Here is a 27,873-nt window from a genome sequence, read left to right on the forward strand (position 1 = left end):
GAGACACCAGCTGGAGAGACAACAGCTGGGGAGACACCAGCTGCAGAGACAACAGCTGGAGAGACAACAGCTGGAGAGACAACAGCTGCAGAGACAACAGCTGGAGAGACAAGAGCGGAGATAAAAACAAACAGAAAGCTCAGTGAAAATGATTCATTTAACTCTCTCTCACACACACACACACACACACACACACACACGCACACACACGCACACACACGCACACACACAGTGTGACAACAGGGGTGCTTCCGTTGCTTTTGGTAGTGCGGCTACATTATGTACAGTACAAATACAGGCAACTTCATGTTTTCACTCAGACGAGGTCCACAAGGACCATGTAGACCAGGTGGACCACGTCTCCTGTCCTGTCTGCTGGGACTTCTGCTGGGACACAGTGGAGGCTGGAGGGAGATGGAGGGCCTGCAGAGTAAGAAGCGGGGCGGGGCGTTTCAGCAGCAGCCTCCTGAGGACGTCTTGACGGTGGTGCCCGGGGTCAGCTTGACGTTGGGCTTGTCCCCCCCTCCGGCCGTGGCCCCGGGGCCCATCCTCTTCTTGATTTCAGCGGCCATGGTCATGAAGGCCTGCTCCACGTTAGTGGCGTTCTTGGCGCTGGTTTCCAAAAACGGGATTCCAAGAGAATCAGCAAATTCCTGCAGGGAGCAACGAGAGGAGGTCAGGAAGCCGGTCTGGAAGCAGAGGAGACCCCCTGCAGCCTGCTGGACCTGCTGGACCAGCTGGACCAGCTGGACCTGCTGGACCTGCTGGGCCTGCTGGACCTGCGGTCCCTGAGGAACCAGCAGGAGCGCCATGTGTCCAGCAGAGGCTGTTTAAAGGCTCTTTGCTGTGGTGGCAGCAGCCAGCAGAGCTGCCTGTGAACTCTGACCTTTGCCGTTGTGTAGTCCACCACCTTCTTTGTCGTCAGGTCACACTTGTTTCCGACCAGCAGCTTGTTGACGTTCTCGCTGGCGTAGCGGTCGATCTCCTGGAGCCACTGCTTGACGTTGTTGAAGGACTCCTGGGGACACAGCAGCAGGTCAGTGAGGAGCGGCGTCAGACACACCAGAGGGCTGGGTGTGTGTGTGTGTGTGTGTGTGTGTGTGTGTGTGTGTGTGTGTGTGTGAGAGACCGGCAGCCAGGCTGTCCACTCACCTGGTCCGTGACGTCGTACACCACAATGATCCCATGAGCACCTCTGTAGTAGCTGGAGGTGATGGTTCGAAACCTCTCCTGTCCCGCCGTGTCCCACTGTCAACACAACACCAGGACAATCGGTCTTCACTGCACTGACCGTCTGCGGAGCCGGTCTCTCTCAGGGTTCTGGTTCTGCCGGTCCACATGTGCTACAGAGCACAGGGTCTTCAGACTGCCAGACTAAGAGCACCTCCATCACTGTGGGCCCAGCAGGACCGTCTCCACCTGCACCAACCAGTCGTCAGACCACCTGGACCGAGTCTTCACTCCCTGTTTACTCTCATCCTGCCAGAGTAATCCCCTCTGATGGATCAGATTACTTCCTCTTCATCAGTCCTTCTGGACCTGCTCCGCAGTCAGGGGCGTCAACGCTGACAATTCTTCCAACTCGTGTAACCGGTTACATCTTTTTCTATGGGAGAAGCGCTCTATGACCACTAGAGGGCTCTGTCTCCACTGAAAGCCAGTCCCTCATAGTCCCATTAAATCAGAGCCGTTCCAGCAGGTCTCAGAAAAAAAAACTATTCAGTCAAAACCAGGGACTCAGGCTGCAGGTCCAGGTCTACCGGTTCAGCTGTGAAGCTGCTCATATGTTCTGTACGGCAAACCCCTCATGGTAGCCTTTGAACCGCTAGAGAGACCACTATGAGGCCCTGCAGACCTCCAGACCACTACGAGGCCCTGCAGACCTCCAGACCACTACGAGGCCCTGCAGACCTCCAGACCACTACGAGGCCCTGCAAACCTCCAGACCACTACGAGGCCCTGCAGACCTCCAGACCACTACGAGGCCCTGCAGACCTCCAGACCACTATGAGGCCCTGCAGACCTCCAGACCACTACGAGGCCCTGCAGACCTCCAGACCACTACGAGGCCCTGCAAACCTCCAGACCACTACGAGGCCCTGCAGACCTCTAGACCACTATGAGGCCCTGCAGACCTCCAGACCACTACGAGGCCCTGCAGACCTCCAGACCACTACGAGGCCCTGCAGACCTCCAGACCACTACGAGGCCCTGCAGACCTCCAGACCACTACGAGGCCCTGCAGACCTCCAGACCACTACGAGGCCCTGCAGACCTCCAGACCACTACGAGGCCCTGCAGACCTGCAGACCACTACGAGGCCCTGCAGACCTAACATTTCAACGTTACAAAAATAAATACCAAGTGGCTTGTTCTCACGGTAACAAAAAGAGAGCAAAGGAAATACTTACGATCTGCAGTTTAATGGTCTTTCCATCTAATTCTATGGTCCGTATCTTGAAGTCCACGCCGATAGTGCTGATGTAGCTTTCTGTGTAAGTGTCGTCCTGCGGAGAGGAAACACAGCGAGGTGAGCCTTTCAGCGACACACACTCCACCGCACTGTGTGGACACTTACCGCAAACCGCAGCAGCAGGCAAGACTTTCCAACACCGGAGTCGCCGATCAGGAGCAGCTTGAATAAATAGTCACTGTGAGGAAGACAGAGGGCAGCCGTGAGGGGGGTTCAAACCGTGAGCCTGCTCAGCGAGCTGCGCTGCAGCTTCCAGTGGCGCTTTGTGTTCATGAGGATTCCTCTAACGCCGCCGTCCCACCCACAGGGAAACCTCAGGACCGGCGGTCCCCAGTCAACCAATCCCCATGAGACGAGCTGACAGCCAGTAACACGGGTTAGTTAAGGCCCGTTACAGCCAGTAACACGGGTTAGTTAAGGCCCGTTACAGACAGTAACACGGGTTAGTTAAGGCCTGTTACAGACAGTAACACGGGTTAGTTAAGGCCCGTTACAGCCAGTAACACGGGTTAGTTAAGGCCCGTTACAGACAGTAACACGGGTTAGTTAAGGCCTGTTACAGACAGTAACACGGGTTAGTTAAGGCCTGTTAAGGTCAGCTCTATGGGTTAGTTAAACCTACACTAAGGAACTTTTCAACCTTAATAAAACATTTTTATATCTTTTGTGATGATACATCGACTTCCAACTAGTTGAATGACCCTCTGTCAGCCTGAGGGTGTCAGCCTTGCTTCCACTTGGACTGAGCAGCTGTGAGGAGGGTGGTAGGAACCCTGCTCACTGAAACACTCCACATGTGCGGACTGCTTTACGGCATGAGTCACATCATGATAGAACATTGTTTAGCCACCATTAGATTCATGACCTCGTCGCTATCCGTCCTTCACACAGCCACTGGAAACAAATGAAGGCGAGTTCAGTCCGACAGCACGCCACCGGGAGCAGCATTTTCCACGCCACGCGCTAGGCCTCATGGGAACTGTAGTATTCCTTCAGGCAAAACACTACCGCTTTGTCCACTGGCGCCGCCAAAATCAACGAAAACTGAACGTTTTCATTGATGGAAAGTGGAAAAAAGATCCGTCTACCGTCAACGAGCTGACTTTATGATAACACTGGCGATGGAGGAAAAAATACAGCCGAAATGAGCGATTTTGCAGAGATTATGTCCCGCGCTAAAGCTCCCTTGCCGTGGCCCCCGCTAAATCGGTTGGATCTAAATAACTTCTGGAGGACTCCGAGCTGCACGATCTTTGTCTGAGTGAGTATATGAGCATGACACACCTAGAAATAAGGTCCAGGTGTCAAAAAAACCAGAGTTGCCCTTTCAGGCCCGTTACACTCAGCTCTATGGATTAGTCAAGGCCTGTTAAAGTCAGCTGTATGGGTTAGTTAGGCTGTATGGGTTAATTAAGTCCTCTGCTGATTGTAGCCTGTCATTACTGACTGTTAGACTCAGAAAACAGTCTGTAGTGACTCGGGCTGCACGATTTTGACAAAAAAACCTAATTGCGATTTTTCTGACCAATAATGCGATTGCGATTTGATTTGCGATTTTCACATTTTATTCTTTTAAATGCAGAAAACAGCTAAAATTATGGTCGAAAAAAAATTCTTGTTACATTTACATGGTCTTGCTCAAGTTCACACATAAAATAACCTAATGTAAACTAACCTGACAAAGCTTCAGGCAGCGGCAGCGAGACGCCACCGTGCTGTCTGCATCACGTTTGAAAAACAAAAAAAAGAGTGCGTTGTTTTAATGAAATAACAAAATAACCAATGCTGTCGAAATTGTAACTCAGTACTGGTCTTGCTTGCATGGTTCACAGAAAATTACTTAGACAACAGTTTTCAACGTGAAATAAATGGAAATTAAAAACCAGAACCGCAAATAGGCACCAATCAGAAACCAACTTCAACTCGCAAAAAAAAAACTCGCCAGCCTCTAAAGATAAAGGGTAAAAAAAATTAATCCTTATTGCTGTAATATTGTTAGATCACGGTCAGTTTAGTAATCCTACTCTGGATCATCTTCCCTCTCATTCTTGGGCTGCAGCTTCATGTTTTCATGGAGAGAGACGAGCGAATCACATGCTGGATGAAGGCTGAGCTGTGGGGCGATCGGGGGAGAGAGAGAATAGCCTATGACTCGTCCACGTTTGTGTAATGTGTAGAGGTGTTGGTATAAATTAGCCGTGTTTCCTCTGGATCTGGCTGCTGCACAGCGACACCATCTACACCTGGCTCCACGTGGTTCTTTTCAAACCAGAGTCCAAACAGCTGAGCTCCAGTTCCTTCTGACACCAGTGGCTCCGCCCCCTCTCCTGCTGTCATCTCAGACATTTTCACACCGAGATCGAGTCGCACTGAAAACTTTGTGCTCCTCTCGACACCGCAGAGCACACTGCAGGGTTTGTTGTTAGCAACCTGACGCTAGTTAGCTGCAGCAGTGCAGTGCAGACATACTTGCTTCCTGTTGTCATTTCTGATTGGCCGGTGGCCCGGAACGTGAGACTCGGAACGTTTTGATTGGCGGACAGGTCTGTCACTCACATGCCTCTGAAAGCCTCGGCCCTGTGCGGTTCGGGTACCGCAGCAGCTAAAGCCTCCGTTTCGATGCGGTGGCGGTTAATCGTGCAGCCCTAGTAGTGACCTCTGTTATCCTTCACCCAGAGCACAAGCTGAGGCACATAACAGTCAGGGATCCACCTCCACCTCCACCACCACTCCACCTCCAGCTCCACCTTAACCACCACTCCACCTCCACCTCCAGCTCCACCACCACTCCACCTCCACCTTAACCACCACTCCACCTCCACCTCCAGCTCCACCACCACTCCACCTCCACCTCCACCTTAACCACCACTCCACCTCCACCTTAACCACCACTCCACCTCCACCTCCAGCTCCACCACCACTCCACCTCCACCTCCACCTCCACCTTAACCACCACTCCACCTCCACCTCCTCCACCTCCACCACCACTCCACCTCCACCTCCACCTCCACCACCACTCCACCTCCACCTCCACCACCACTCCACCTCCACCTCCACCTTAACCACCACTCCACCTCCACCTTAACCACCACTCCACCTCCACCTCCACCACCACTCCACCTCCACCTTAACCACCACTCCACCTCCACCTCCACCTCCACCACCACTCCACCTCCACCTTAACCACCACTCCACCTCCACTCCACCTCCACCTCCACCTCCACCACCACTCCACCTCCACCTCCACCACCACTCCACCTCCACCTCCACTCCACCTCCACCTCCACCTCCACCACCACTCCACCTCCACCTCCACCACCACTCCACCTCCACCTCCACCACCACTCCACCTCCACCTTAACCACCACTCTACCTCCACCTCCACTCCACCTCCACCTCCACTCCACCTCCACCTCCACCTCCACCTCCACCACCACTCCACCTCCACCTTAACCACCACTCTACCTCCACCTCCACTCCACCTCCACCTCCACTCCACCTCCACCTTAACCACCACTCCACCTCCACTCCACCTCCACCTCCACCACCACTCCACCTCCACCTCCACCACCACTCCACCTCCAGCTCCACCCAGCCAGGCAGACAGAGGCAGACCTCCCTGTTACTGAGCCAGGACCCACTGACGGGTCCTAAACCACAGTCATGTGTTCAGGGAGACGTCAGTCTGAACTGCGGCACTGTGATGGACGCAGGTCCCTCAGGAGGACGCAGGTCCCTCAGGAGGACGCAGGTCCCTCAGGAGGACGCAGGTCCCTCAGGAGGAGGACACACTGGACCACAGCCCAGTGGATTAGAAACAGGAGGACTGAAGGTGGTCTCCTGCTGGACGGTCCAGTCAGCAGAGCTTCTCACATGAAGCTGGACAGCCTCAGATTATCCGGAGGAAGGCTGTCCGCCGTCAGCTGAGTTTAATCACTCATTGTAAGAAATTCCAGACATTCCCGTTCAGGCTGTGACTGAGGACAAAGGCTGTTCCCATGCCAACTGAACCACAGCACAACACCAAACTCTCCGACAACAAGAGCCCAACACATCCCGCACTGCAGCGCCCGGCCAGCGGACCCGGCTCCTGCCCATCATGCTGCTCTATCAAAGGTCCTCCCTTTCTGAAAACAAGTCCTCTCCATCAGGACTAGTTCGGCCTGGGGTCCAGAGGTGGTTTGGAATAATGGCAGAGAATGTCTGTGGTCTTCGTGAACGCTCCATGTTTATCATCCATACAGTAAAACATTCCACCTCAAATCAATTCCCACATTTCACCAAAGAGACGTCCTGTGTGCCTGGAGGGTAGCTAGCTGCTTCATTTTGAAAAACAGACGCTGCGGTGGAATTTACCAACAGTATTTTAGGTGTTGAACGCAGCAGCAGACCGAAACACCACCGGTCCACAGATCTTTCACACACACGGCAAGATGAGAGAAGAAACCGAGCTGCCGACATGTGCAGGCTGAACAGCAACGCCGCTCACACTGCTGCTTCACACCGTGTTCACAGGGACCACCTGCTGAGACTGTGAAGTCTATCATTAAAGGGGCTGTATCAAGCTAGTCCGAACCCTAGCTTTGGCCTTAACATGGTAATACGAGGGGAGACCCAAAAGAAACTGGACTGTGGTTATAAAAAAAAAAACCAAGAATGATTTCAGACTTTTGGCCGTTATATGTCACTATAGCATAGCCTTAAAGCTGGTGTCCGGAGTTTCCGTTTGTTTCCAACGTATGTATCATTTTTCAACAGAGCTTAAATGTGTCAGTCTGGTTCGATACTACAGTATAATATTAGCATAAAGCAATATAAATATTTATGAGCCCCGCCTTCGTCTCATAGACCCCCATGTTATCCGAAAAAGCGCCGGTCAGATTCAGCCAATAGATTTCGAGCTTCCTCATTCTCGTGCTGTCAATCAAAGTGTGGAGCAGCCAGAGAGCACGGCCGCTCGCCCAGCAGAGGAGAGTTAGCTCTGCAGCAGATATATCCACTGTCTGCTGAACATCCACCGTAAACAGCTGAACATGGAGGATGCTGTAGGACTCAGAGGCTCTCATTTTCACCTGACAGATAATTCGCGTGCACAATTAAAGGGGCGTGGCTCATGAAAGTAGAGGGAGGGCGGAACCTGAGATGTTGGATTAGAAAAAAAACCTCTCTCTTTCAAACTCCGGACACGAGCTTTAAGCATAACTGTGAAAAATTTCACCTCCCAAAGACACACAGGCAGCTGCATCCACACGGCGATTGAGTCTCTTCCTGAGACCAGTGCCCGTCTTCATTCGTACAGCAGCCATTTAGCATATGGACGCTGCCACGTGCACATCACACCCAGGCACCCAGACATGGAGGGCTAAGTCTTAGGCCACACCCACCCTGTGGAGAAACACCTGGTCCAAACTACAGACACCAAGCACTGATAGCAGAGAGGACACGGAGGACACAAGCAGATAACAGCTCTGCTGAAGCACCTGAGAGGGACAGCTTATCACCCTGAGAGGGACAGTCGGTCACCATGTGACTTCCACAGGACAGGAACAGGAGGGCCTGCTCCATCCCTGAGGACAGAGGCTAGTCCAGGTCAGCATCATGCAGCTCAAAAACAGGGAAAAAAGTAAAATGTGCAGTTCAGCATCTGAAAGGAATGTAGGACAACCTTTACTTGTTCTACCGTTTTGTCAATATATCCTGAGGCAAACTAAAGAGTTTCAATTCAAATATGTTTTTTAAAAAACACACACTTTATACAATTCACTTTACACCCAAATAAAAAATCTCCCATCTTTAGTTTGTGGTGATGTGTAGTGAAGTGTGTGAGTAGAACCAGTCTTATTCCACAGCGGCTCAACGGGACTGCTGGTCTCTGAAACGACAACCTGTCAGGAAGGCTGTGTGAGGCAGAAGCAGGTAGCTTGCTCTGGGCTGGATCGCGTCCCGTCTAAAGGCCCGTCCATGCTTCACATGTACGCGTTTCCGCGTCCGCTTTGGAAGGTCCGCGCACCGCTGATGCGGACGCGCTTTCTCCCATACTGCATTTAGAGCTCAGCTGTGCGCGTCTTGTGCAGGCGCGGTGATCCACGCAGCCTCGAGAAGCTTTTCCGGCTCTACAGACTGTTTATCTGCTCCTTTATTACGGATTATTTAGAGAAAATTAAGCACATACACTGTCAGTACATTATCATTAAGTATTAAAGTTTATTTAGCCTTTTTTTTCTGTTTCTGAATTGCGGGGCGGCGCCGGAGCGATTAGTTACTTTTTCACTTCTGTCTGCAGACCTTCTCCTCCCTCCAGACAGTCTCTCTCTTTCCACGAGTTTTTCACTCTTTCGGTGTCTTTAAGTGGAGCCATCAGACTGGAGCTCCGTCTACTTTCACTTTTACTGTCATGTTTTGTTTGCTATGGCGCTCTGGCGCAGGCGCACACTTCCGCGACCTGCGCGCAATGCGCAACGCGGTCTCAGATTCTGGCTGCTGCGCGGACGTCCGCGGATCGGTCCGCGGGACCCTAGCGGACAGGAATTCATGACGATTTTTACGTCACGCGGACCAACGCGCACCCACGCGGACATGTGAAGCATGGATATTGCACCATATCAGCTGATGGCGCCAGTGGGTCAGTTTGTGCCCTTGCAGCCAGATGGTACCCTCTCAGCTGAATGGCTGGTACCCTCTCAGCTGACCGGCTGGTACCCTCTCAGCTGAATGGCTGGTACCCTCTCAGCTGAATGGCTGGTACCCTCTCAGCTGACGGCTGGTACCCTCTCAGCTGAATGGCTGGTACCCTCTCAGCTGACGGCTGGTACCCTCTCAGCTGAATGGCTGGTACCCTCTCAGCTGAATAGCTGGAACCCTCTCAGCTGACGGCTGGTACCCTCTCAGCTGACGGCTGGTACCCTCTCAGCTGACGGCTGGTACCCTCTCAGCTGACGGCTGGTACCCTCTCAGCTGAATGGCTGGTACCCTCTCAGCTGACGGCTGGTACCCTCTCAGCTGAATAGCTGGTACCCTCTCAGCTGACGGCTGGTACCCTCTCAGCTGACGGCTGGTACCCTCTCAGCTGACCGGATGGTACCCTCTCAGCTGACGGCTGGTACCCTCTCAGCTGACCGGATGGTACCCTCTCAGCTGAATGGCTGGTACCCTCTCGGCTGACGGCTGGTACCCTCTCAGCTGACCGGATGGTACCCTCTCAGCTGACCGGATGGTACCCTCTCAGCTGACCGGCTGGTACCCTCTCGGCTGACGGCTGGTACCCTCTCAGCTGACCGGATGGTACCCTCTCAGCTGACGGCTGGTACCCTCTCAGCTGAATGGCTGGTACCCTCTCAGCTGACCGGTTGGTACCCTCTCAGTGAAGGTTTATGGCCCCGGGCCTTATGTTTGTTTCTGGTCTATATGAAGGATCAGTGAGTTCCCGGTGATTTCTTGGGAACGGTGTCTTCAGGGTATATTCCAGGTGTAGACAGAAAGTGGGTATCTAGCTATACTTAAGAGTTTTTATCTTCTCCTGGACACTTCCCTCATGACATCCTCTAATAACTGCTTCCGAGCAGCACTGCCTTCATACCTCAGTCTCCCGTCAGTCCCGGGCTCTCTGTGGTTTGGATGTTTTTGAGAACTGACCTGATGCTAACACGGAGCTAGCGTTACTCTGAGAACCGACCCGCAGTGGGAGGCTGGACTGGCTCAAACTTACTATTCTGGATTCATGTCGGCTCGCTGAGTGTCGGCTCCTCCGCGGTCAAATGCCTCTGCGGCTCCTGCTCACACGAACAGCGCTGGACTGGTCTCCAGGCGGGGGAGGGCTGCGGTGCGGGCCGGCGGCTAGCGGCTAGCGGCTAGCGGCTTCTGGCTGGATCCAAAATGGCCGCAGCTTCTAGCAGGAAACAGCGGAGCGGAGCCAGCTGCTTCTCCTGGGCCTGCCGGGGGGAGCGGGCTGCTGCCGGGGGGAGCGGGCTTCCACCGAGGCTGCGGAGCGACGAGCGGCCGGGGAGATGCACCCTGTGAGCGGGGGCAGAGCGCGGTGAGGCGGGAGAGAGGAACCGGACAGAGCCGTCAGCCGACCGGGTGACGTCACCTAGTGAAACGTGGCAGAGAGAAGTCACACCGGCCCGCGTGACACTGTCACAGCGCTCACACACACACACACACACACACACACACACACACACACACACACACACACACACACACACACACACACACACTGCACAGCCCGGCATACACTAACCATCACACACACTACACACTGCACAGCCTGGCACGCACTGCACACACACGACACACACAGCCCATCACACGCTGCACACACCATACACTGTCCCACACCCCATCATACACACCATACGCCCCATCTCACACACCAAACACCCTCCACACAGACACACACACACTGCAGGTTGGCCGTCAGACTACAGGTTCCTACAGGTTCCTCAGACTACAGGTTCCTCAGACTACAGGTTCCTACAGGTTCCTCAGACTACAGGTTCAGCAGACTACAGGTTCCTACAGGTTCCTCAGACTACAGGTTCCTCAGACTACAGGTTCCTCAGACTACAGGTTCAGCAGACTACAGGTTCCTACAGGTTCCTCAGACTACAGGTTCCTCAGACTACAGGTTCCTACAGGTTCCTCAGACTACAGGTTCCTCAGACTACAGGTTCCTACAGGTTCCTCAGACTACAGGTTCAGCAGACTACAGGTTCCTACAGGTTCCTGAGACTACAGGTTCCTACAGGTTCCTCAGACTACAGGTTCCTACAGGTTCCTGAGACTACAGGTTCCTACAGGTTCCTCAGACTACAGGTTCCTACAGGTTCCTCAGACTACAGGTTCCTACAGGTTCCTCAGACTACAGGTTCCTACAGGTTCCTCAGACTACAGGTTCCTACAGGTTCCTCAGACTACAGGTTCCTACAGGTTCCTCAGACTACAGGTTCCTACAGGTTCCTCAGACTACAGGTTCCTACAGGTTCCTCAGACTACAGGTTCCTACAGGTTCCTCAGACTACAGGTTCCTACAGGTTCCTCAGACTGTTCAGCAGTTGCATCCTCTAGTGTGGTGTCATCAGGCATGTGTTTGGTTTGTCTTGACTGTGAAAATGATCAGGAGCATCCTGTGCTTCTGCTTCCACGCCTCTGCTGTCTGTCCTGAAGAGCCTGATGTCCTCTGTAGTGCTGTGATCTGCAGGCTGTACCTCTCTCTCTCCCTCTCTCTCTCTTGAGAGGGAGGATCTGCTGGGTCGTCTCTTTAGAAGTGTCTAGAAATGACTATGTAATAAAGTTGAATTGAATTGAATTACTTTGAAAAAGTCTTGAATTAAAACCAAAGAAGACTAAATGTCCAACAGTTCAGATTAAAACCAGGATGGGATTACAGGGTTTCTGATTTCTGAATCCTTCTTAACCTTTAGAACAGCCCATTTTCAAGATTTGATCCAGTCCGAGAACCAGAATCTGCTCAGACTGCCTCTGACCAACTGCTCCAGAAGCTGACGCTGAACTGGATGGGTTTCTGTTTCTACGAGGGGGTACCCAAAAGAAACCGGAATTTGGTCAGAAAACAATAATAACTAGAAAAAATTTGCAGTTCCTGAAGAAACTGCAAGTGTGAATGCTGAGCTGAAAATGTTAAACTGTAATGCAGAAAAAGCTCAATAAGCAAAGTTGAAAAACCCTGAAAAAAGTTGAAACAGTTTGAAAAAGTATGAAAGTGTTGCAAAAAGTTGAAAAAAGTTGAAAAAGGATGAAAACACTGCAAAAAGTTGAAAAAGGTTGAAAAAGTTTGAAAACACTGCAAAAAGGTTGAAAGAGTTAGAAAGACTGCAAAAAGTTGAAAAAAGTTGGAAAAGTTTGAAAAAGTTTGAAAACACTGCAAAAAGTTGAAAAAGTTTAAAAAAGGTTGAAAACACTGCAAAAAAACTTGAAAATGTTGAAAAAGGTTGAAAACACTGCAAAAAGTTGAAAAGGGTTGAAAAAAGTTGAAAAAGGTTGAAAAATTTTGAAAAAGGTTGAAGACACTGCAAAAAAGTTAAAAAATGTTGAAAAAGGTTGAAAGCGCTCCAAAAAGTTGAAAAATGTTGAAAAAGGCTGAAAACACTGCAAAAAGTTGAAAAAGTTCTAAAAAAGTTGAAAAAGTTTGAAAACACTGCAAAAAGTTTGAAAAAAGTTGAAAAAGTTTGAAAAAAGTTGAGAAAGTTTGAAAACACTGCAAAAAGGTTGAAAAAGTTAGAAAGACTGCAAAAAGTTGAAAAAAGTTGAAAAAGTTTGAAAAAGTTTGAAAAGACTGCAAAAAGTTATAAAGTGTTGAAAAAGTTTGAAAACACTGCAAAAAGTTGAAAAAAGTTGAAAAAGGTTGAAAAAGGTAGAAGAAGTAGGAGAGTCAGTGTCAGAGTAACAGAGGATCAATAGAGCTCCAGTCTCAATGGAAAAATCCAGACTAATCAAGCAGCAGCAGCACAACAGGTGTGTCTGTTGCAATGGAGACCAGCTGCACAGCAGCCATGACAGTGAATCAGCACTTTTTAATGGAGTGCGCATGGTTGAAGAAATGGCATTTCTCGGGGACCAAGATGTTAAATTGAAAAAGATTTTCACACAGTCAGATTCAGAAGCCTTTCATGAATTTAATGGTGCAGGAATCATGTCTGTAGGATCATCCATTCAGCCACGGCGATTGTGCGAACACGAGTGAAGTTTCGGATTCAGGCGTCTCGAAAATGCATTGGAGCGGATGGGAGAAAATTCTGCACTCTCCTCAAACAAATGCCTCTGGAGAGAGAACCGTTTGAGATAGAGACAAAGTGACTCAATTGTACGGGTCACAAGAGAAATTCCTACGTTTAGAGGGGTTATTGTGCAGATTGAGCCAGAAATGTGGCCGTACGGACGAGAAAAGAATTTTTTTTTGGTTAAAATTCAGAGCCTCCCGCACTCTAAATTTGATTCTCCCACTCTAGCTTTTCCAATACACACCCATTATAAACTTCAGAAACGGCTAAAATTCCCTCCATACTTGAAGCCTCACAGTTTAAATTTGGTAAAAGATCTTGAGATGATACTACATACCTGAATAGAGGACAAAAATGCCTACGTTTTAAAAGTAAAATGACTTGTCTATGTGAAAGTATGACAAAGTAGTAAGGGTTCAAAGTTGAAGGAGTTGAAAGGTCAGTTGAAGGGTTTTCCCATCCACTTCAATGTTAAAAATAATTTTAAAAAGTTGAAATATTTCAAAAAGTTGAAGAAAGTTGAAAAAGTTTAAAAAGGTTGAAGAAAGGGTTTAAAAAGTTGAATATTTTAAAAGTTGAATGGTTAAAATCGGTTAAGATTTGAAGAAGTTATAAGGTTCCAAAGTTTGAAAAAATCTCCATCCGTTAACATGGGGCAAAAAGTTGCACAAAAGTTGAAATATTTCAAAAAGTTTAAAAGATATAAAAAAGTTAGAACATAGCACCCAAGTCCTTAAAAAGCTGCACAATTTGATATATGAATGGTTCAAATCGGACCAAATTTGGAGGAGTAGTTAAGCGTTAAAAAACGGCGGAAGAAGTCAGAATAATAATAATAAGAAGAATAATAAAGAAAAGGAATGTAATAGTGTGAATGCCTTCAGCATTCACACAATAATGAGTTTGGACTTCTGGCCGTCAGATGTGCTGCAGGTAAGCCTCGTGCACATCTGTGAGAAATCTGAGCTCCCAGAGTGACACTGACGCCTGTCAGGAGCTATTTATAGCAACAGAGTGCAGCGGCGGTCTGCGATTTTTCCCAAAATGGCGACATTGACTGTGAAGCCAGAGCAGCGCAAACATTAAATTCTGCTTTTTGCTGGAAAAACAGCAGCAGAAACACTCAGCTTGTTGCAGCAAGCCTACAAGGATGCTGCTCTGGGGAAGACTCAGGTCCATGAGTGGTCCGGGGGTTTGAGAAGGGCCAGATGTCGGCGCGTCAGGTCCGCTCAGCGTGAAAACAATGCTGAGCTGCTTCTCGGCTGTCCAGGGTCTCGTCCACAGCGAGTCCGTCCCTCCAGGTCAGACTGTAAACCAGGACTACTACAGGAAGTCCTCAGACGCTCCGTGAGGATGTGAGGAGGAAGCAGAGCGTCGTGGCGGAGTGGAGCCGGTTGATCCACCACCACAGAGCGCCAGCGGACACGGCGCTGCGCCTCACGCAGTTTCTGGAGAAGAATGAGATGAATCTCCTCTCCCATCCGCCTGATTCTCCAGATGAAGCCTCCAGTGACTTTTTCTTGTTCCCCAGGTTGAAGAAGCAGCTGAAGGGACAGCGGTTTGCAGATGTGGAGGAGGGGACAGACAAATCGCAGCCGGCAAAAAAATGGCACAATTACGCACGAGTCTGACGACACATTGGTGAAGTGGGAGACACGGCTGGAGCGCTGCATTAATGTGGATGGAGATTATTTTGAAGGCGACGGTGATGTTTTATTTTGAAATGTCAGAAATAAAAAGTTACAGTCAAATTCCGGATTCTTTTGGGTACACCCTGGTATGTACATGATGGTGGGCTGAAGAGCGGCCTGAATCCTGCCCAGTTTTTTTGTTTTTTTGTCAGTAATATTCCAAAAAGGTTCATATGGTCTTCCAAGTGTAATCCAAATGGAAGGTTCTTTTTCACAGACCGCTGTGTTTGTTTGTTTACCTTTACTGACGGTTTCGACAGCTGTCAGCCATCTTCCTCAGTGTTGTCACTGATGTTGTTGTGACGTATCTTGTCAGCTGTCGAAACCGTCAGTAAAGGTAAACAAACAAACACACCGGTCTGTGAAAAAGAACCTTCCATTTGGTTTTTTTGTCAGGTTCCCGGCCCTGGTGGGGGGGCGGGGCAAAGCACAGTTTGAGGACTGTCAGCTGATCAGGGACAGCTCTGACTGACAACTATTTATTGTGTGTCTTTATTCACTCGTGTTCATCCGAGTGACATTATTGTTGTTGTTGTTTAATTGTCGCGCGCCCCGGCCCGTGCCACCCTGTTCACAGCCAGTGGCGCTGTGGTGACCGGAAGTCCGTGAAGGCAGCACAGCAGCAGCAGCACAGCGGCAGCTGGACGGACTCTCTCTCTCTCTCTCTCTCTCTCTCTCTCTCTCTCACACACACACACACACACACACACACACACACACACACACACACACACACACACACACACCTCCTCGCACCGCCGCCTCCTCCCTCCAGACCGCTGCTGCCCGCGGATCGAGGTACGGCTTCGCTCAGCCTCTCTTCCCGCGGTGAGCCTGGAGGCTGCTCCGCTTTGTGCGGACGGAGCGCGGCCGCTTCGCGTTAATCTAACTTCTTCTTTCCTAAAACATCCACGGGGGACTTCGTGTCGTGGAGAAATCCACAGCGCTTCTCCACAGGCCTGATATCACTTTTTTAACGTTTCTACAGTCCGTAAATTACATCTATGAAGCGCTTCCGGTTTGACGGGCGAGTAACGTAGAGATGTGAGAGCAGACATAGACCTGTACAACTAGACACGCTGCAAGCGGACTGTTCGTCAAAGAGCCTGAACGGTGTTTCAGAATATGATCTTTAAGCAGCCGCAGACACACACTGGCCTGCTTTAACTCCACATCCACTGGCTTACACCGATAAATGTGTATTGTAACGCTGCGACGCGTGTTTCACGTCACTAAAGACAGAAAACTTTATATAAACACTGACAGATGGAACACTCATTTGTGTTATATCTGTGTGTGTCTGTGTGTGTGCATTTTTTTACTATTTGTAATGTATAGTAGAATTAATTTAACAGGAAATCTCAAAAATACTAACATGAGATAAGTTTGTGATTGCATCTAACTGTTGAGTTTTCCAAAGATAGTTGTTGAAATAATTCCATGGAGTTTTACTCCTCTGGACATTTAGATTTCATCTTCAGAACTCATCAATAACTTGGACAGCAGCAGCAGCACTGTGGAAACTGACAAGCAGTGACTGACTAGAAGAAATGTCTTTTCGTTGCTCATTGGTGGAAATGAGAAGTGGTTATTATGTGGTGTTTGCTCACGGCGTTCATCTTCACATTCCTGCTTTATTATTACTATACTGTTAGCATTAGTTCAGCTGTCTGCACCGCTCATCTGAAGCACCGTTAGAGGGAGGAAGATGCTCTAGGATCTGATGTCAGAGGATTAAGATGCTCTATGGTCTGGATCAGATCTGGTCCTGCTGGTGGGGCTGAGGAGGGACTGGTGCGTTCAGGGCCTGGTGTGTTCAAGGACGTTCAGGGACCGGTGTGTTCAGGGACCGGTGTGTTCAGGGACCGGTGCGTTCAGGGACCGGTGCGTTCAGGGACCGGTGCGTTCAGGGACCGGTGTGTTCAGGGACCGGTGCGTTCAGGGACCGGTGCGTTCAGGGACCGGTGTGTTCAGGGACTGGTGTGTTCAGGGACTGGTGTGTTCAGGGCCCGGCGCAGCAGCCTGGTCCACAGAGCTCAGGCAGGTCTGAACATGTGGTGTTGATGTGATCAGTTCCTGCTCAGTGAGCCTCATCAGGACCTGCAGCCCGAGTGTGTGTGTGTGTGTGTGCGTGTGTGTGCGTGTGTGTGTGTGGCAGCAGAACCTCCTCTTCTGTGACTGGTGTCGGAGTCCAGCAGAGCCCAGAATGACACCATGTCTCGGCCTGCTTCTGTCCTGCAGTGGACGATGGAGACACAGGGACGGTGGACGCGTCAGGCCCGGAGAACCCCGGGAAGCACCGAGGTCCAGACAGAGCCGCCCAGAAGTGTAACCATGGCGACGGCATCCAGGTACATGAGCGCGCAGCGCTACGTGGCGAGGAAGCCTCTGTTCTCCGATGGACAGCACGCCTCCATCCTGAAGAGGACCGGTCCAGTGGAGCGCTCACAGGAGGTGAGAACGTCTGGAACTCAGAGAACCTCCCTCCTCTACCTACCTCTCTTCTCATGAGAACACACCAGCATCTGGAAACAGCATGGAATCAGGCTGACAGCAGTAATCTGACCGATCTGGGGGAAGGAGTCCCTTTACTGACCACAGCCTCTGATGGTTCTGACCAGAACCTGCAGAACACCACAGGCCAGAGCCTGCAGAACACCACAGGCCAGAACCTGCAGAACACCACAGGCCAGAACCTGCAGAACACCACAGGCCAGAACCTGCAGAACACCACAGGCCAGAACCTGCAGAACACCACAGGCCAGAACCTGCAGAACACCACAGACCAGAACCTGCAGAACATGACAGATCAGAGCCTCCCTGATCCTCCCTGATGGACCCACACACCGCCAGACAGAACCCTGACAGAACCCTGACAGAACCCTGACAGAACCCAGACAGAACCCAGACAGAACCCTGACAGAACCCAGACAGAACCCAGACAGAACCCTGACAGAACCCTGACAGAACCCTGACAGAACCCTGACAGATCTGTGTTTCCTGCTGTAGGTGAAGCCAGAGGTGGAGAACTCTGTCCTCTGGGTGGAGCAGCAGTCAGGGAGCTCCAGCCTGAGTCCCAGTGAGACGGGGTCCAGAGAGGACTGTGCTTCAGGCCTGGACCTGTGTGAGCTCAGAGACCAGCCCACCCCCCCTTTCAGGACTCTGAGGCCGCCACTCACCTCCACCCTCCTGCATCCCACCTCCGCCCCCCTACATCCCACCTCCGCCCCCCTACATCCCACCTCCGCCCCCCTACATCCCACCTCCGCCCTCCTGCATCCCACCTCCGCCCCCCGCTCAGACCGCTACAGCAGGCTGACCAGGTCCTGGCTGGAGGGTGTAGGGGGGCGGGGTGGAGGCCCTGGTCTCTCAGGGGAGTCTCGTCATCAGGAGGACTACTGGGCCTGTGTCATCCCCGCAACTCCTCCTCCATCTGTAGACCGCCGGTCCTCATCCTGGGATCCTCAGCAGGCGTACGAAGCCCTGCTGGACTACACCTACCCCCTGAGACCGGGGCGGAGGGGCAGTGAGGGGGACCTGTCCGGGCTGCCGGAGGACTCGCACCTGCAGGACTCTGGAATTGGACTGGACTGTGTGGACAGCTCCACCTGCCTGTTGGGGCTAGCCTGCTCCACCAGTGAGCCGACAGCTCAGAGGTGCTCCGCCCTGCAGGTCCTCCTCGGGTCCTCGGGTGACTCGCCCCCACCCAAACCCGGGGCTTCATCTTCTGACGCCCCGGACTGCAGCGAGGACCGAAGGGGCCGGCTCCAAGCCGCCTCCACCCGGCCCCACCCCGCCTCCACCCAGCTCCATGCCGCCTCCACCCGGGCCCACCCCGCCTCCACCCAGCTCCACCCCGCCTCCACCCGGCTCCACCCCGCCTCCACCCAGCTCCACCCCGCCTCCACCCGGCTCCACCCCGCCTCCACCCAGCTCCACAACGCCTCCACCCGGGCCCACCCCACCTCCACCCAGCTCCACCCCGCCTCCACCCAGCTCCACCCCGCCTCCACCCAGCTCCACCCCGCCTCCACCTGGCCCCACGCCGCCTCCACCCGGCTCCACCCCGCCTCCACCTGGCCCCACGCCGCCTCCACCCAGCTCCACCCCGCCTCCACCTGGCCCCACGCTGCCTCCACCCAGCTCCACCCCGCCTCCACCCGGCTCCACGCCGCCTCCACCCGGCTCCTGCCCCGGTCCAGCTTTGTCTGCGGGGAGGTGGAGGAGGAGTTCAGGGCTCTCCCGGAGCACCTGGAGGTCCTGCGGCTGCTGTCCACACAGGTGATGTAGCTCGGCCACGCCCACTGCTCTCATTGGCTCTTCAGGGACTCAGTAGTCTGTAGAGATGGAGGCAGACCGTCTGTCAGTGATGGAGACAACCATACCGCCAGGTCTGCTCCTTCTATTTTATTTATTTATTTATTTATTTATTTATTTATTTATTTATGTGATAGGGACAGTGCATATTAATGAACAACATGTGGTGCATTCACACCGGACACGTCGCAAGCGTCGTGAGCGGCGCTTTTCTATGCAAAGTCTATGGTGGACGAGCGTCGTGGAGCGGCGGGCGGCGGGGCGGCGCATCAGGAGCGTCATGAGCGTTGCTTTTCCAGCGTTTCGAGCGTCGACGCCCACGACGCGCGTCCCCGGCATCAAGAGCGTCGTGAGCGTCGCTTTTTGAGAGTTGGGAAAACTGAACTTTCGACGCGCTGCCGCTGAGCGTCAACCAATCAGAGACGATCCCTCCGGTGCTACGTCACTACGAGTGGTCCGAGCACCGATGCGGGCCAACCAGCCAGTGTTGCTAACTCGACGACTTTCTCGCTAAATCTGGCGACTTTCCAAAGCCTCTTGGCGACGTTTTTTTGTCAAAAGCAACTAGCGACAGATCTAGCGACCTTCTCCGGTGCTCTGGAGACGTGACAGGACGTCTCGCTGCTGTCCTCAATGAGCGGCGGGTGCTGCGTGAGCCCCTCCCCCGTCCCAAAGCTCTCACAGCGGTCAGTCTCAGCAGCGCCCCCTGCTGCAGTCAGAGCAGAGAGGAGCAGAGCAGCCAATAGCCACTTTTCCGCCGCCGACGCGTTCTAGCTTTATTTAACAAATAAAGCCAAGCCGCTCTCCTGATGCGATCCGCCAGAGCTGGAAACAGAAATCAGCCTCCAGCGCGCCAATAAACTGACGTGCATCAAGAGCGTCGCGAGCTTTGTGACCACCCGGTGTCAAGCGTCGTGTTTAAAGCGTCACAAGCGTCAGCTTCGAGGCGTCCCGAGCGTCGACGACGCCCACGACGCGTCCGGTGTGAATGCACCATAAATATGCCGGAATGTAGCCATGGGCTAATTTCTGACGGCGATTGATCACCTCCTGTCGATCACATTACGGTGGATTGATCACTTTGCACTGAAGTAATCACATTACAGAGAATTGATCACATTGCAGTGAGTTGATCACATTACAGTGAGTTGATCCCGTTCCGTGAGAACCACCAGTGGAACCATCATGGTGAACTCTATCTTAGATCAGTTGTTTTTTTACGGTGGTGGGAGTGAACACTTGGTCGTTCTGCGTTCAGGACTTCACACTTATGTGTCCTCCTGTGGATGTAGAGCTCTCACTGACTCACACCCCGGTGCCTCACAGTTCTGTCTGCAAGCTGCTGGCGAGGACTCAGCAGATTTAAAGGGGCTGTATCATGCAAAATTCACTTTTTGTATGTTTTAACCTTGTTATATGGCTATGTACTCACCAAAAACACCCCCAAAGCGTTTTTATCCTTCGTGCCTGCATGTTTGAGCTTTCCTCCTTGTTGTGCTGCTCAGAGAGGCAGCCCCTCCCACACCGTGAAAACGCTCTGTTTTCCCACGTTGACGTCACACAGTGAAGATGGCTCCCCTGAGCCCCCCTCCCTCCTCCAGGCCCTCGGCAATCAGCGCTGCTGCTTTTTTCTAACTCTGATTACGGAGATAAACTTTAACCATCGTCTGAAAGCAACAGTCAAGCAAGAGCAAGAGTCTGAAGGGTCTGAAGAGTCTGAAGGGTCTGGAGGGTCTGAAGGGTCTGGAGGGTCTGGAGGGTCTGGAGGGTCTGAAGGGTCTGAAGGGTCTGAAGGGTCTGAAGGGTCTGGAGGGTCTGAAGGGTCTGGAGGGTCTGAAGGGTCTGAAGGGTCTGGAGGGTCTGAAGGGTCTGGAGGGTCTGGAGGGTCTGAAGGGTCTGGAGGGTCTGAAGGGTCTGCGCTTGGTGAGTTTCTAAAAGGAAAAGACGTTTTCGCGTGTCTTTGCGTGTAGAGAAGCTAGAGCTAAAGAGCTAAAGCTAGCTAGCGTATTTGTTTTGAAGCTCTGATTGGTTGAAGTAGCTGTCAGTCAAAGTCCACAGGGGGAGAGGCGGGATTTCAGTGAACCAGAGCGTTTTCTCTTCCGGGTTTCAGAATTAGCCCCAGAAAATCTTTTATTTCACACAAAATTACTTTTCCTTTGCGCCAAAAATAAACTATTACCATGTTAGAGCCATTTCTAGGGTTTGGACGAGCTAAAAAAGCAGGATACAGCCCCTTTAAAGGATGGAGTGACCTAAAGTCCGGAGGTTTGTGTTCAGTGGGTTATACTTCCTCCATGTCAGAACTCCTTGTGGCAGTAAATGATTCAACTCCTGGAAAGTAAGTTTGTCTTTTAAAAGGTACCACATTTTCAGCCAGCATGCATTTGTGGGATGAGCAGCAGAGCTGAGATTGTGGGTTGTGCTCTTAAGACACTGAGGAAGAACTCTGGTTAAGCTAGGTTTACACTTACACGATTTTAATAATGCATGGGTTTTATACAGCACTTTTCAGGACACTCAAAGACGCTTTACATTGCATTCTTCATTCTCTCCATACTGGGTGGTGGTAAGCTGCTGCTGTAGCCACAGCTGCCCTGGGGGGGGCAGACTGACGCCATCGGCCCCTCCCACCACCAACCATTCACTCTCACACTTAGGCAAGGTGGGTGAAGTGTCTTGCCCAAGGACACAATGACAGTTTTACGCCTGCGGGAGCGGGGATCGAACCGCCAACCTTCCAGTTACGAGACGACCCGCTCTACCATCTGAGCTGCTGTCGCCCCGATGTTGCCCTGTTGTCGTGGCAAGGCGTGCCAATCTGGAGTCATGACCCGGCAGGCTCCCGCACTGTTCACTACCAGTTCACGAATAGTTCAAGCACAGTTCACGACCAGTTCACAGACAGTTCACGAATGCGCCCGTCAGTGTCGCGAACTGGCACGACGCATTCACGAATTTTGAACATTCCAAAATTCTCGTCCCAACATAGTACGCAGTCACAACGGGTTTACGCACACTTACGCACACTTCACGCCACTTTACGAGTAGTTTGCGACTCGATTCGTTCAATGCATGCCACAGAATCGTTCAAGTGTAAACCTAGCTTTATCTAGAGACATGCTGCAGTGGTCGAGGTTATTCTGTGGAATCAATGGCCCAGTTTACATGGGTGTTTTTTTCAATCCGATTGTAAACAATCGTATTAAACGGAGTGTATACATGTACGGCATACAAAGCGATCCACGATGAATCCTCGTTTACAAGGACCCTGGGTGAAGCGGATTATAGAGTCCTGTGACATGCGCACAAAGTCTCACGAGGAACTTGCAGGTCTTTAGCTCCGCAGCAGCAGTCCTCAGCGCCGAGCAGAGAGTTTTTATCTGCTGATATCTGCTCAAATAATGTCCCAAAAGTCCATGATAGGCTGCTGAAGGAGCAGCTGCTCCCCTAGCTGCTGCACCGCTGCACCGAGCGCCACGTCTCGGTGTGAGCTCTGCTCCGCGTGTCGATGTTTCGAATTAACTGGTGCCCGTGTTAACTTGTGACCAATACATGATTGAAACATCTAGTCGCTCTGGCGAACGTCGGTTATCGACAGTTACAGTGAGTGTATACGTTTAAAGTAATTTGTGAGTCTTACTTTAACAACTGCTGTAATCAGCAGATGTTTACACAGACCTCCGCCGTCATTCGTTAACACAGGAACCAGTTAATCCATAACACGAGCCAGCGATCGCTTGTATTCTGCTATAGAGCTCTTTATACAACTCGCTATTGCGCGATTTGGTTCCATCTCGCCTTTCCAATGTTTTTTCTGTCAGGGTTTTTTTACTAAAAAAGTGTTTTTCAACCACCGTGGCGTTCTCTGCTGGTTTTTTGACTGTGCTGCTTCCCGTTTACTGGCACGTCACACGTCACTACCTATGAGGGAAGGCATGCGCAGAACAAACACTCCCCCAGTTCAATCTGCTCCGCTGTCAGGCTCGTTTATAAGGGACACGGAGCGGATTGTCGATCGGCGTAGACCACCTCGTACAATCGGCTCCAAATTACAATCCGCTCCGAGTGAAGCGGATCCACCCGGTCGTTTACATGACACATTTTACAATCAGCTCCACGTACAATCCGCTTATACGTGGTCCATGTAAACGTGACTATTGAAGAGCAGACAGCAGACGGACTGCAGTGACGACCTGGTGTCTGCAGGTCAGGGAGGTGACAGCCAAGACCCCCACCCTCCTGCTGGGGTCCAACCAAGTCGGCGCTGAGCCAGCGGAGGACAGACGGCACAGATCTGAAGGGACGGAGCAGACGGGTGGGTGTGGTCACATCCTCTTCCTGTTCCCGCTGCTTCTGCATCTGCATCTTATCAGCAGGATCTTTTTGTTTCTGCCCCCACAGCAGCAGCAGCCCTGTTCAGGACCGCCTCCGGCCCCCCCGCAGCCGGCCTCAGGGGCCCGGGCGGCACCGGACCACTGGAGGGGCGGGGGCCCGGCTGGGGGGGGGCGGGGTTCAGCCTGGAGGAGCAGGACCAGAGCAACTCTCTGATGCAGCACATTCAGGTAGAAACACCATCACACTGCTCACATCTCCACCCCCAGCAGGGTGTTCAGCAGGGTGTTCAGTACAGTGTTCAGTACAGTGTTCAGCAGAGTGTTCAGCAGGGTGTTCAGTAGTGTTCAGCAGGGTGTTCAGTAGTGCTCAGCAGGGTGTTCAGTAGTGTTCAGCAGGGTTCAGCAGAGTGTTCAGTAGTGTTCAGTACAGTGTTCAGCTTGGTGTTCTGCAGAGTGTTCAGCAGGGTGTTCAGTAGTGTTCAGCAGGGTTCAGCAGAGTGTTCAGTAGTGTTCAGCAGGGTGTTCAGTAGTGTTCAGCAGGGTGTTCAGTAGTGTTCAGCAGGGTTGAGCAGAGTGTTCAGTAGTGTTCAGCAGGGTGTTCAGTAGTGTTCAGCAGGGTGTTCAGTAGTGTTCAGCAGGGTTCAGCAGAGTGTTCAGTAGTGTTCAGTACAGTGTTCAGCTTGGTGTTCTGCAGAGTGTTCAGCAGGGTGTTCAGTAGTGTTAAGCAGGGTGTTCAGTGGAGTGTTCAGTAGAGTGTTCAGCAGGGTGTTCAGTGGAGTGTTCAGTAGTGTTAAACAGGGTGTTCAGTAGTGTTCAGCTGGGTGTTCAGCAGAGTTGTCAGCAGGGTGTTCAGTAGTGTTCAGCTGGGTGTTCAGCAGAGTTGTCAGCAGGGTGTTCAGTAGTGTTCAGTAGAGTGTTCAGTAGAGTGTTCAGCAGGGTGTTCAGTGGAGTGTTCAGTAGAGTGTTCAGTAGTGTTAAGCAGGGTGTTCAGTAGTGTTCAGCAGGGTTCAGCAGAGTGTTCAGTAGTGTTCAGTACAGTGTTCAGCTTGGTGTTCTGCAGAGTGTTCAGCAGGGTGTTCAGTAGTGTTCAGTAGAGTGTTCAGCAGGGTGTTCAGTAGTGTTAAGCAGGGTGTTCAGTGGAGTGTTCAGTAGAGTGTTCAGCAGGGTGTTCAGTGGAGTGTTCAGTAGTGTTAAACAGGGTGTTCAGTAGTGTTCAGCTGGGTGTTCAGCAGAGTTGTCAGCAGGGTGTTCAGTAGTGTTCAGCTGGGTGTTCAGCAGAGTTGTCAGCAGGGTGTTCAGTAGTGTTCAGTAGAGTGTTCAGTAGAGTGTTCAGCAGGGTGTTCAGTGGAGTGTTCAGTAGAGTGTTCAGTAGTGTTAAGCAGGGTGTTCAGTAGTGTTCAGCAGGGTTCAGCAGAGTGTTCAGTAGTGTTCAGCAGGGTGTTCAGTAGTGTTCAGCAGGGTTCAGCAGAGTGTTCAGTAGTGTTCAGCAGGGTGTTCAGTAGTGTTCAGCAGGGTGTTCAGTAGTGTTCAGCAGGGTTCAGCAGAGTGTTCAGTAGTGTTCAGTACAGTGTTCAGCTTGGTGTTCTGCAGAGTGTTCAGCAGGGTGTTCAGTAGTGTTAAGCAGGGTGTTCAGTGGAGTGTTCAGTAGAGTGTTCAGCAGGGTGTTCAGTGGAGTGTTCAGTAGTGTTAAACAGGGTGTTCAGTAGTGTTCAGCTGGGTGTTCAGCAGAGTTGTCAGCAGGGTGTTCAGTAGTGTTCAGCTGGGTGTTCAGCAGAGTTGTCAGCAGGGTGTTCAGTAGTGTTCAGTAGAGTGTTCAGTAGAGTGTTCAGCAGGGTGTTCAGTGGAGTGTTCAGTAGAGTGTTCAGTAGTGTTAAGCAGGGTGTTCAGTAGTGTTCAGCAGGGTTCAGCAGAGTGTTCAGTAGTGTTCAGTACAGTGTTCAGCTTGGTGTTCTGCAGAGTGTTCAGCAGGGTGTTCAGTAGTGTTCAGTAGAGTGTTCAGCAGGGTGTTCAGTAGTGTTAAGCAGGGTGTTCAGTGGAGTGTTCAGTAGAGTGTTCAGCAGGGTGTTCAGTGGAGTGTTCAGTAGTGTTAAACAGGGTGTTCAGTAGTGTTCAGCTGGGTGTTCAGCAGAGTTGTCAGCAGGGTGTTCAGTAGTGTTCAGCTGGGTGTTCAGCAGAGTTGTCAGCAGGGTGTTCAGTAGTGTTCAGTAGAGTGTTCAGTAGAGTGTTCAGCAGGGTGTTCAGTGGAGTGTTCAGTAGAGTGTTCAGTAGTGTTAAGCAGGGTGTTCAGTAGTGTTCAGCAGGGTTCAGCAGAGTGTTCAGTAGTGTTCAGCAGGGTGTTCAGTAGTGTTCAGCAGGGTTCAGCAGAGTGTTCAGTAGTGTTCAGCAGGGTGTTCAGTAGTGTTCAGCAGGGTGTTCAGTAGTGTTCAGCAGGGTTCAGCAGAGTGTTCAGTAGTGTTCAGTACAGTGTTCAGCTTGGTGTTCTGCAGAGTGTTCAGCAGGGTGTTCAGTAGTGTTAAGCAGGGTGTTCAGTGGAGTGTTCAGTAGAGTGTTCAGCAGGGTGTTCAGTGGAGTGTTCAGTAGTGTTAAACAGGGTGTTCAGTAGTGTTCAGCTGGGTGTTCAGCAGAGTTGTCAGCAGGGTGTTCAGTAGTGTTCAGCTGGGTGTTCAGCAGAGTTGTCAGCAGGGTGTTCAGTAGTGTTCAGTAGAGTGTTCAGTAGAGTGTTCAGCAGGGTGTTCAGTGGAGTGTTCAGTAGAGTGTTCAGTAGTGTTAAGCAGGGTGTTCAGTAGTGTTCAGCAGGGTTCAGCAGAGTGTTCAGTAGTGTTCAGTACAGTGTTCAGCTTGGTGTTCTGCAGAGTGTTCAGCAGGGTGTTCAGTAGTGTTCAGTAGAGTGTTCAGCAGGGTGTTCAGTAGTGTTAAGCAGGGTGTTCAGTGGAGTGTTCAGTAGAGTGTTCAGCAGGGTGTTCAGTGGAGTGTTCAGTAGTGTTAAACAGGGTGTTCAGTAGTGTTCAGCTGGGTGTTCAGCAGAGTTGTCAGCAGGGTGTTCAGTAGTGTTCAGCTGGGTGTTCAGCAGAGTTGTCAGCAGGGTGTTCAGTAGTGTTCAGTAGAGTGTTCAGTAGAGTGTTCAGCAGGGTGTTCAGTGGAGTGTTCAGTAGAGTGTTCAGTAGTGTTAAGCAGGGTGTTCAGTAGTGTTCAGTAGAGTGTTCAGTAGTGTTAAGCAGGGTGTTCAGTAGTGTTCAGTAGAATGTTCAGCACAGTTAGTCAGCCTGTTGGACGGAGTCCTCCTTGGACTGGCTGTCTTCCTGGACCACCTGGACCTGCTCCCCGGGTTTCAGCGTCTGTCCAGTGAAGCGGGCGTCTCCTGCGTTGACCTGCTGGGGACGGTTTGGACGTGTCTGGTAAGACCAGCTGATCCTGTGTTGCAGGTGTTCTGCTCGCAGCTGCAGCTGCTCATCCAACAGCTGCAGGCTCTGTCGGAGACGCAGCAGCGTCCTGCGTCCACTGAGGACGTCCACAGCGTCAAGTCCGCCCTGGAGCAGTACCAGGTGAGGACGGCGTGGCGGCGCCAGACATGGTTTTTTGCAGGTGCTGAGAGAGGGCTGGGGATTTAAGGCTCTGTGGTTCATTTTCTGCCATAACACCCACAAATTGCGCACACCGCCCTGCGCATGGAACAGTCGCACACATCCAGGAAAATCTGACAGTTAAAATGTTGCTTTGCAACACAATACACAAGATATTCAGCCAAAATGATCAAAATAAAACCTTTACAAGCTGCCACTTAAACACACCACTGAATGTAAACTTACACACACACACACACACACACACACACACACACAGTCAGTTCAGCCCGGGGCTGGCCTCAGCCTGCTGTCGTCTTCTTCCTCCTCTTCTCATCCTTCAGCGCCGTTTCAGCTAAAAGCCTCCAGGTTTCATTCCGAGTTGCAGCCAGACGAACTGCCAGCTCCTATTGGCTGATTCACACCACACACCTTTTTTAAAAAATGTTTTTGTAAGAAATGAAATAAAATGTTAAATACACGAAAAAACATTTTATTGGCAAACTCATCAATTAACCAGAAAACTAATTCTACTATCCACACACAGAAAAATATTTATCCTATTTCTTGGGGTGCTACTGCTGCCCCACACCAAGCTCGGTCTTAATGTTATGGCTGGTGGTGGGAATGGTCTAAGTAAGATGAGTGGAGAGGCTGGCCAGGGGTCATCCAGGGTCATGTGGGGTCATGTGAGCTGTGTGTGTGTGTGTGTGTGTGTGTGTGTGTGTGTGTGTGTGTGTGTGTGTGTGTGTGTGTGTG

The 27,873-nt window shown here is 51.4% G+C and overlaps 2 protein-coding genes across 3 annotated transcripts in view; one reads left to right on the top strand and one right to left on the bottom strand.

Annotated features, from left to right (window-relative positions):
* On the bottom strand, nucleotides 1–17,086 carry LOC115398948 (ras-related protein ORAB-1-like). Of its 2 annotated transcripts, XM_030106022.1 has the most exons (7): nucleotides 17,068–17,086; nucleotides 10,179–10,212; nucleotides 2,579–2,651; nucleotides 2,412–2,507; nucleotides 1,153–1,248; nucleotides 887–1,018; nucleotides 1–653 (listed from the first exon to the last, which is right to left on the bottom strand). In XM_030106022.1, exons 2-7 carry the CDS (start codon nucleotides 10,190–10,192, stop codon nucleotides 453–455), a joined length of 612 nt encoding a protein of 203 aa, XP_029961882.1. In that variant the 5' UTR covers nucleotides 10,193–10,212; nucleotides 17,068–17,086; the 3' UTR covers nucleotides 1–452. The 2 variants fall into 2 exon arrangements, with proteins under 2 accessions (XP_029961882.1, XP_029961881.1); XM_030106021.1 differs by lacking the exon at nucleotides 17,068–17,086 and having other exon boundaries at nucleotides 10,179–10,564.
* Nucleotides 15,561–27,873, top strand: part of cep68 (centrosomal protein 68) — a 13,571-nt gene continuing 1,258 nt past the window's right edge. The window contains exons 1-7 of the mRNA XM_030107419.1: nucleotides 15,561–15,701; nucleotides 17,145–17,357; nucleotides 17,913–18,797; nucleotides 18,837–19,184; nucleotides 23,427–23,535; nucleotides 23,622–23,782; nucleotides 26,977–27,096. Coding sequence (XP_029963279.1) covers nucleotides 17,151–17,357; nucleotides 17,913–18,797; nucleotides 18,837–19,184; nucleotides 23,427–23,535; nucleotides 23,622–23,782; nucleotides 26,977–27,096 — 1,830 coding nt within the window. The 5' untranslated portion in view covers nucleotides 15,561–15,701; nucleotides 17,145–17,150. The remainder of the gene's footprint in view (nucleotides 15,702–17,144; nucleotides 17,358–17,912; nucleotides 18,798–18,836; nucleotides 19,185–23,426; nucleotides 23,536–23,621; nucleotides 23,783–26,976; nucleotides 27,097–27,873) is intronic.

Source organism: Salarias fasciatus, chromosome 13 (genome assembly GCF_902148845.1).
Source record: "Salarias fasciatus chromosome 13, fSalaFa1.1, whole genome shotgun sequence".
Taxonomy (NCBI): Eukaryota; Metazoa; Chordata; class Actinopteri; order Blenniiformes; family Blenniidae; genus Salarias; species Salarias fasciatus.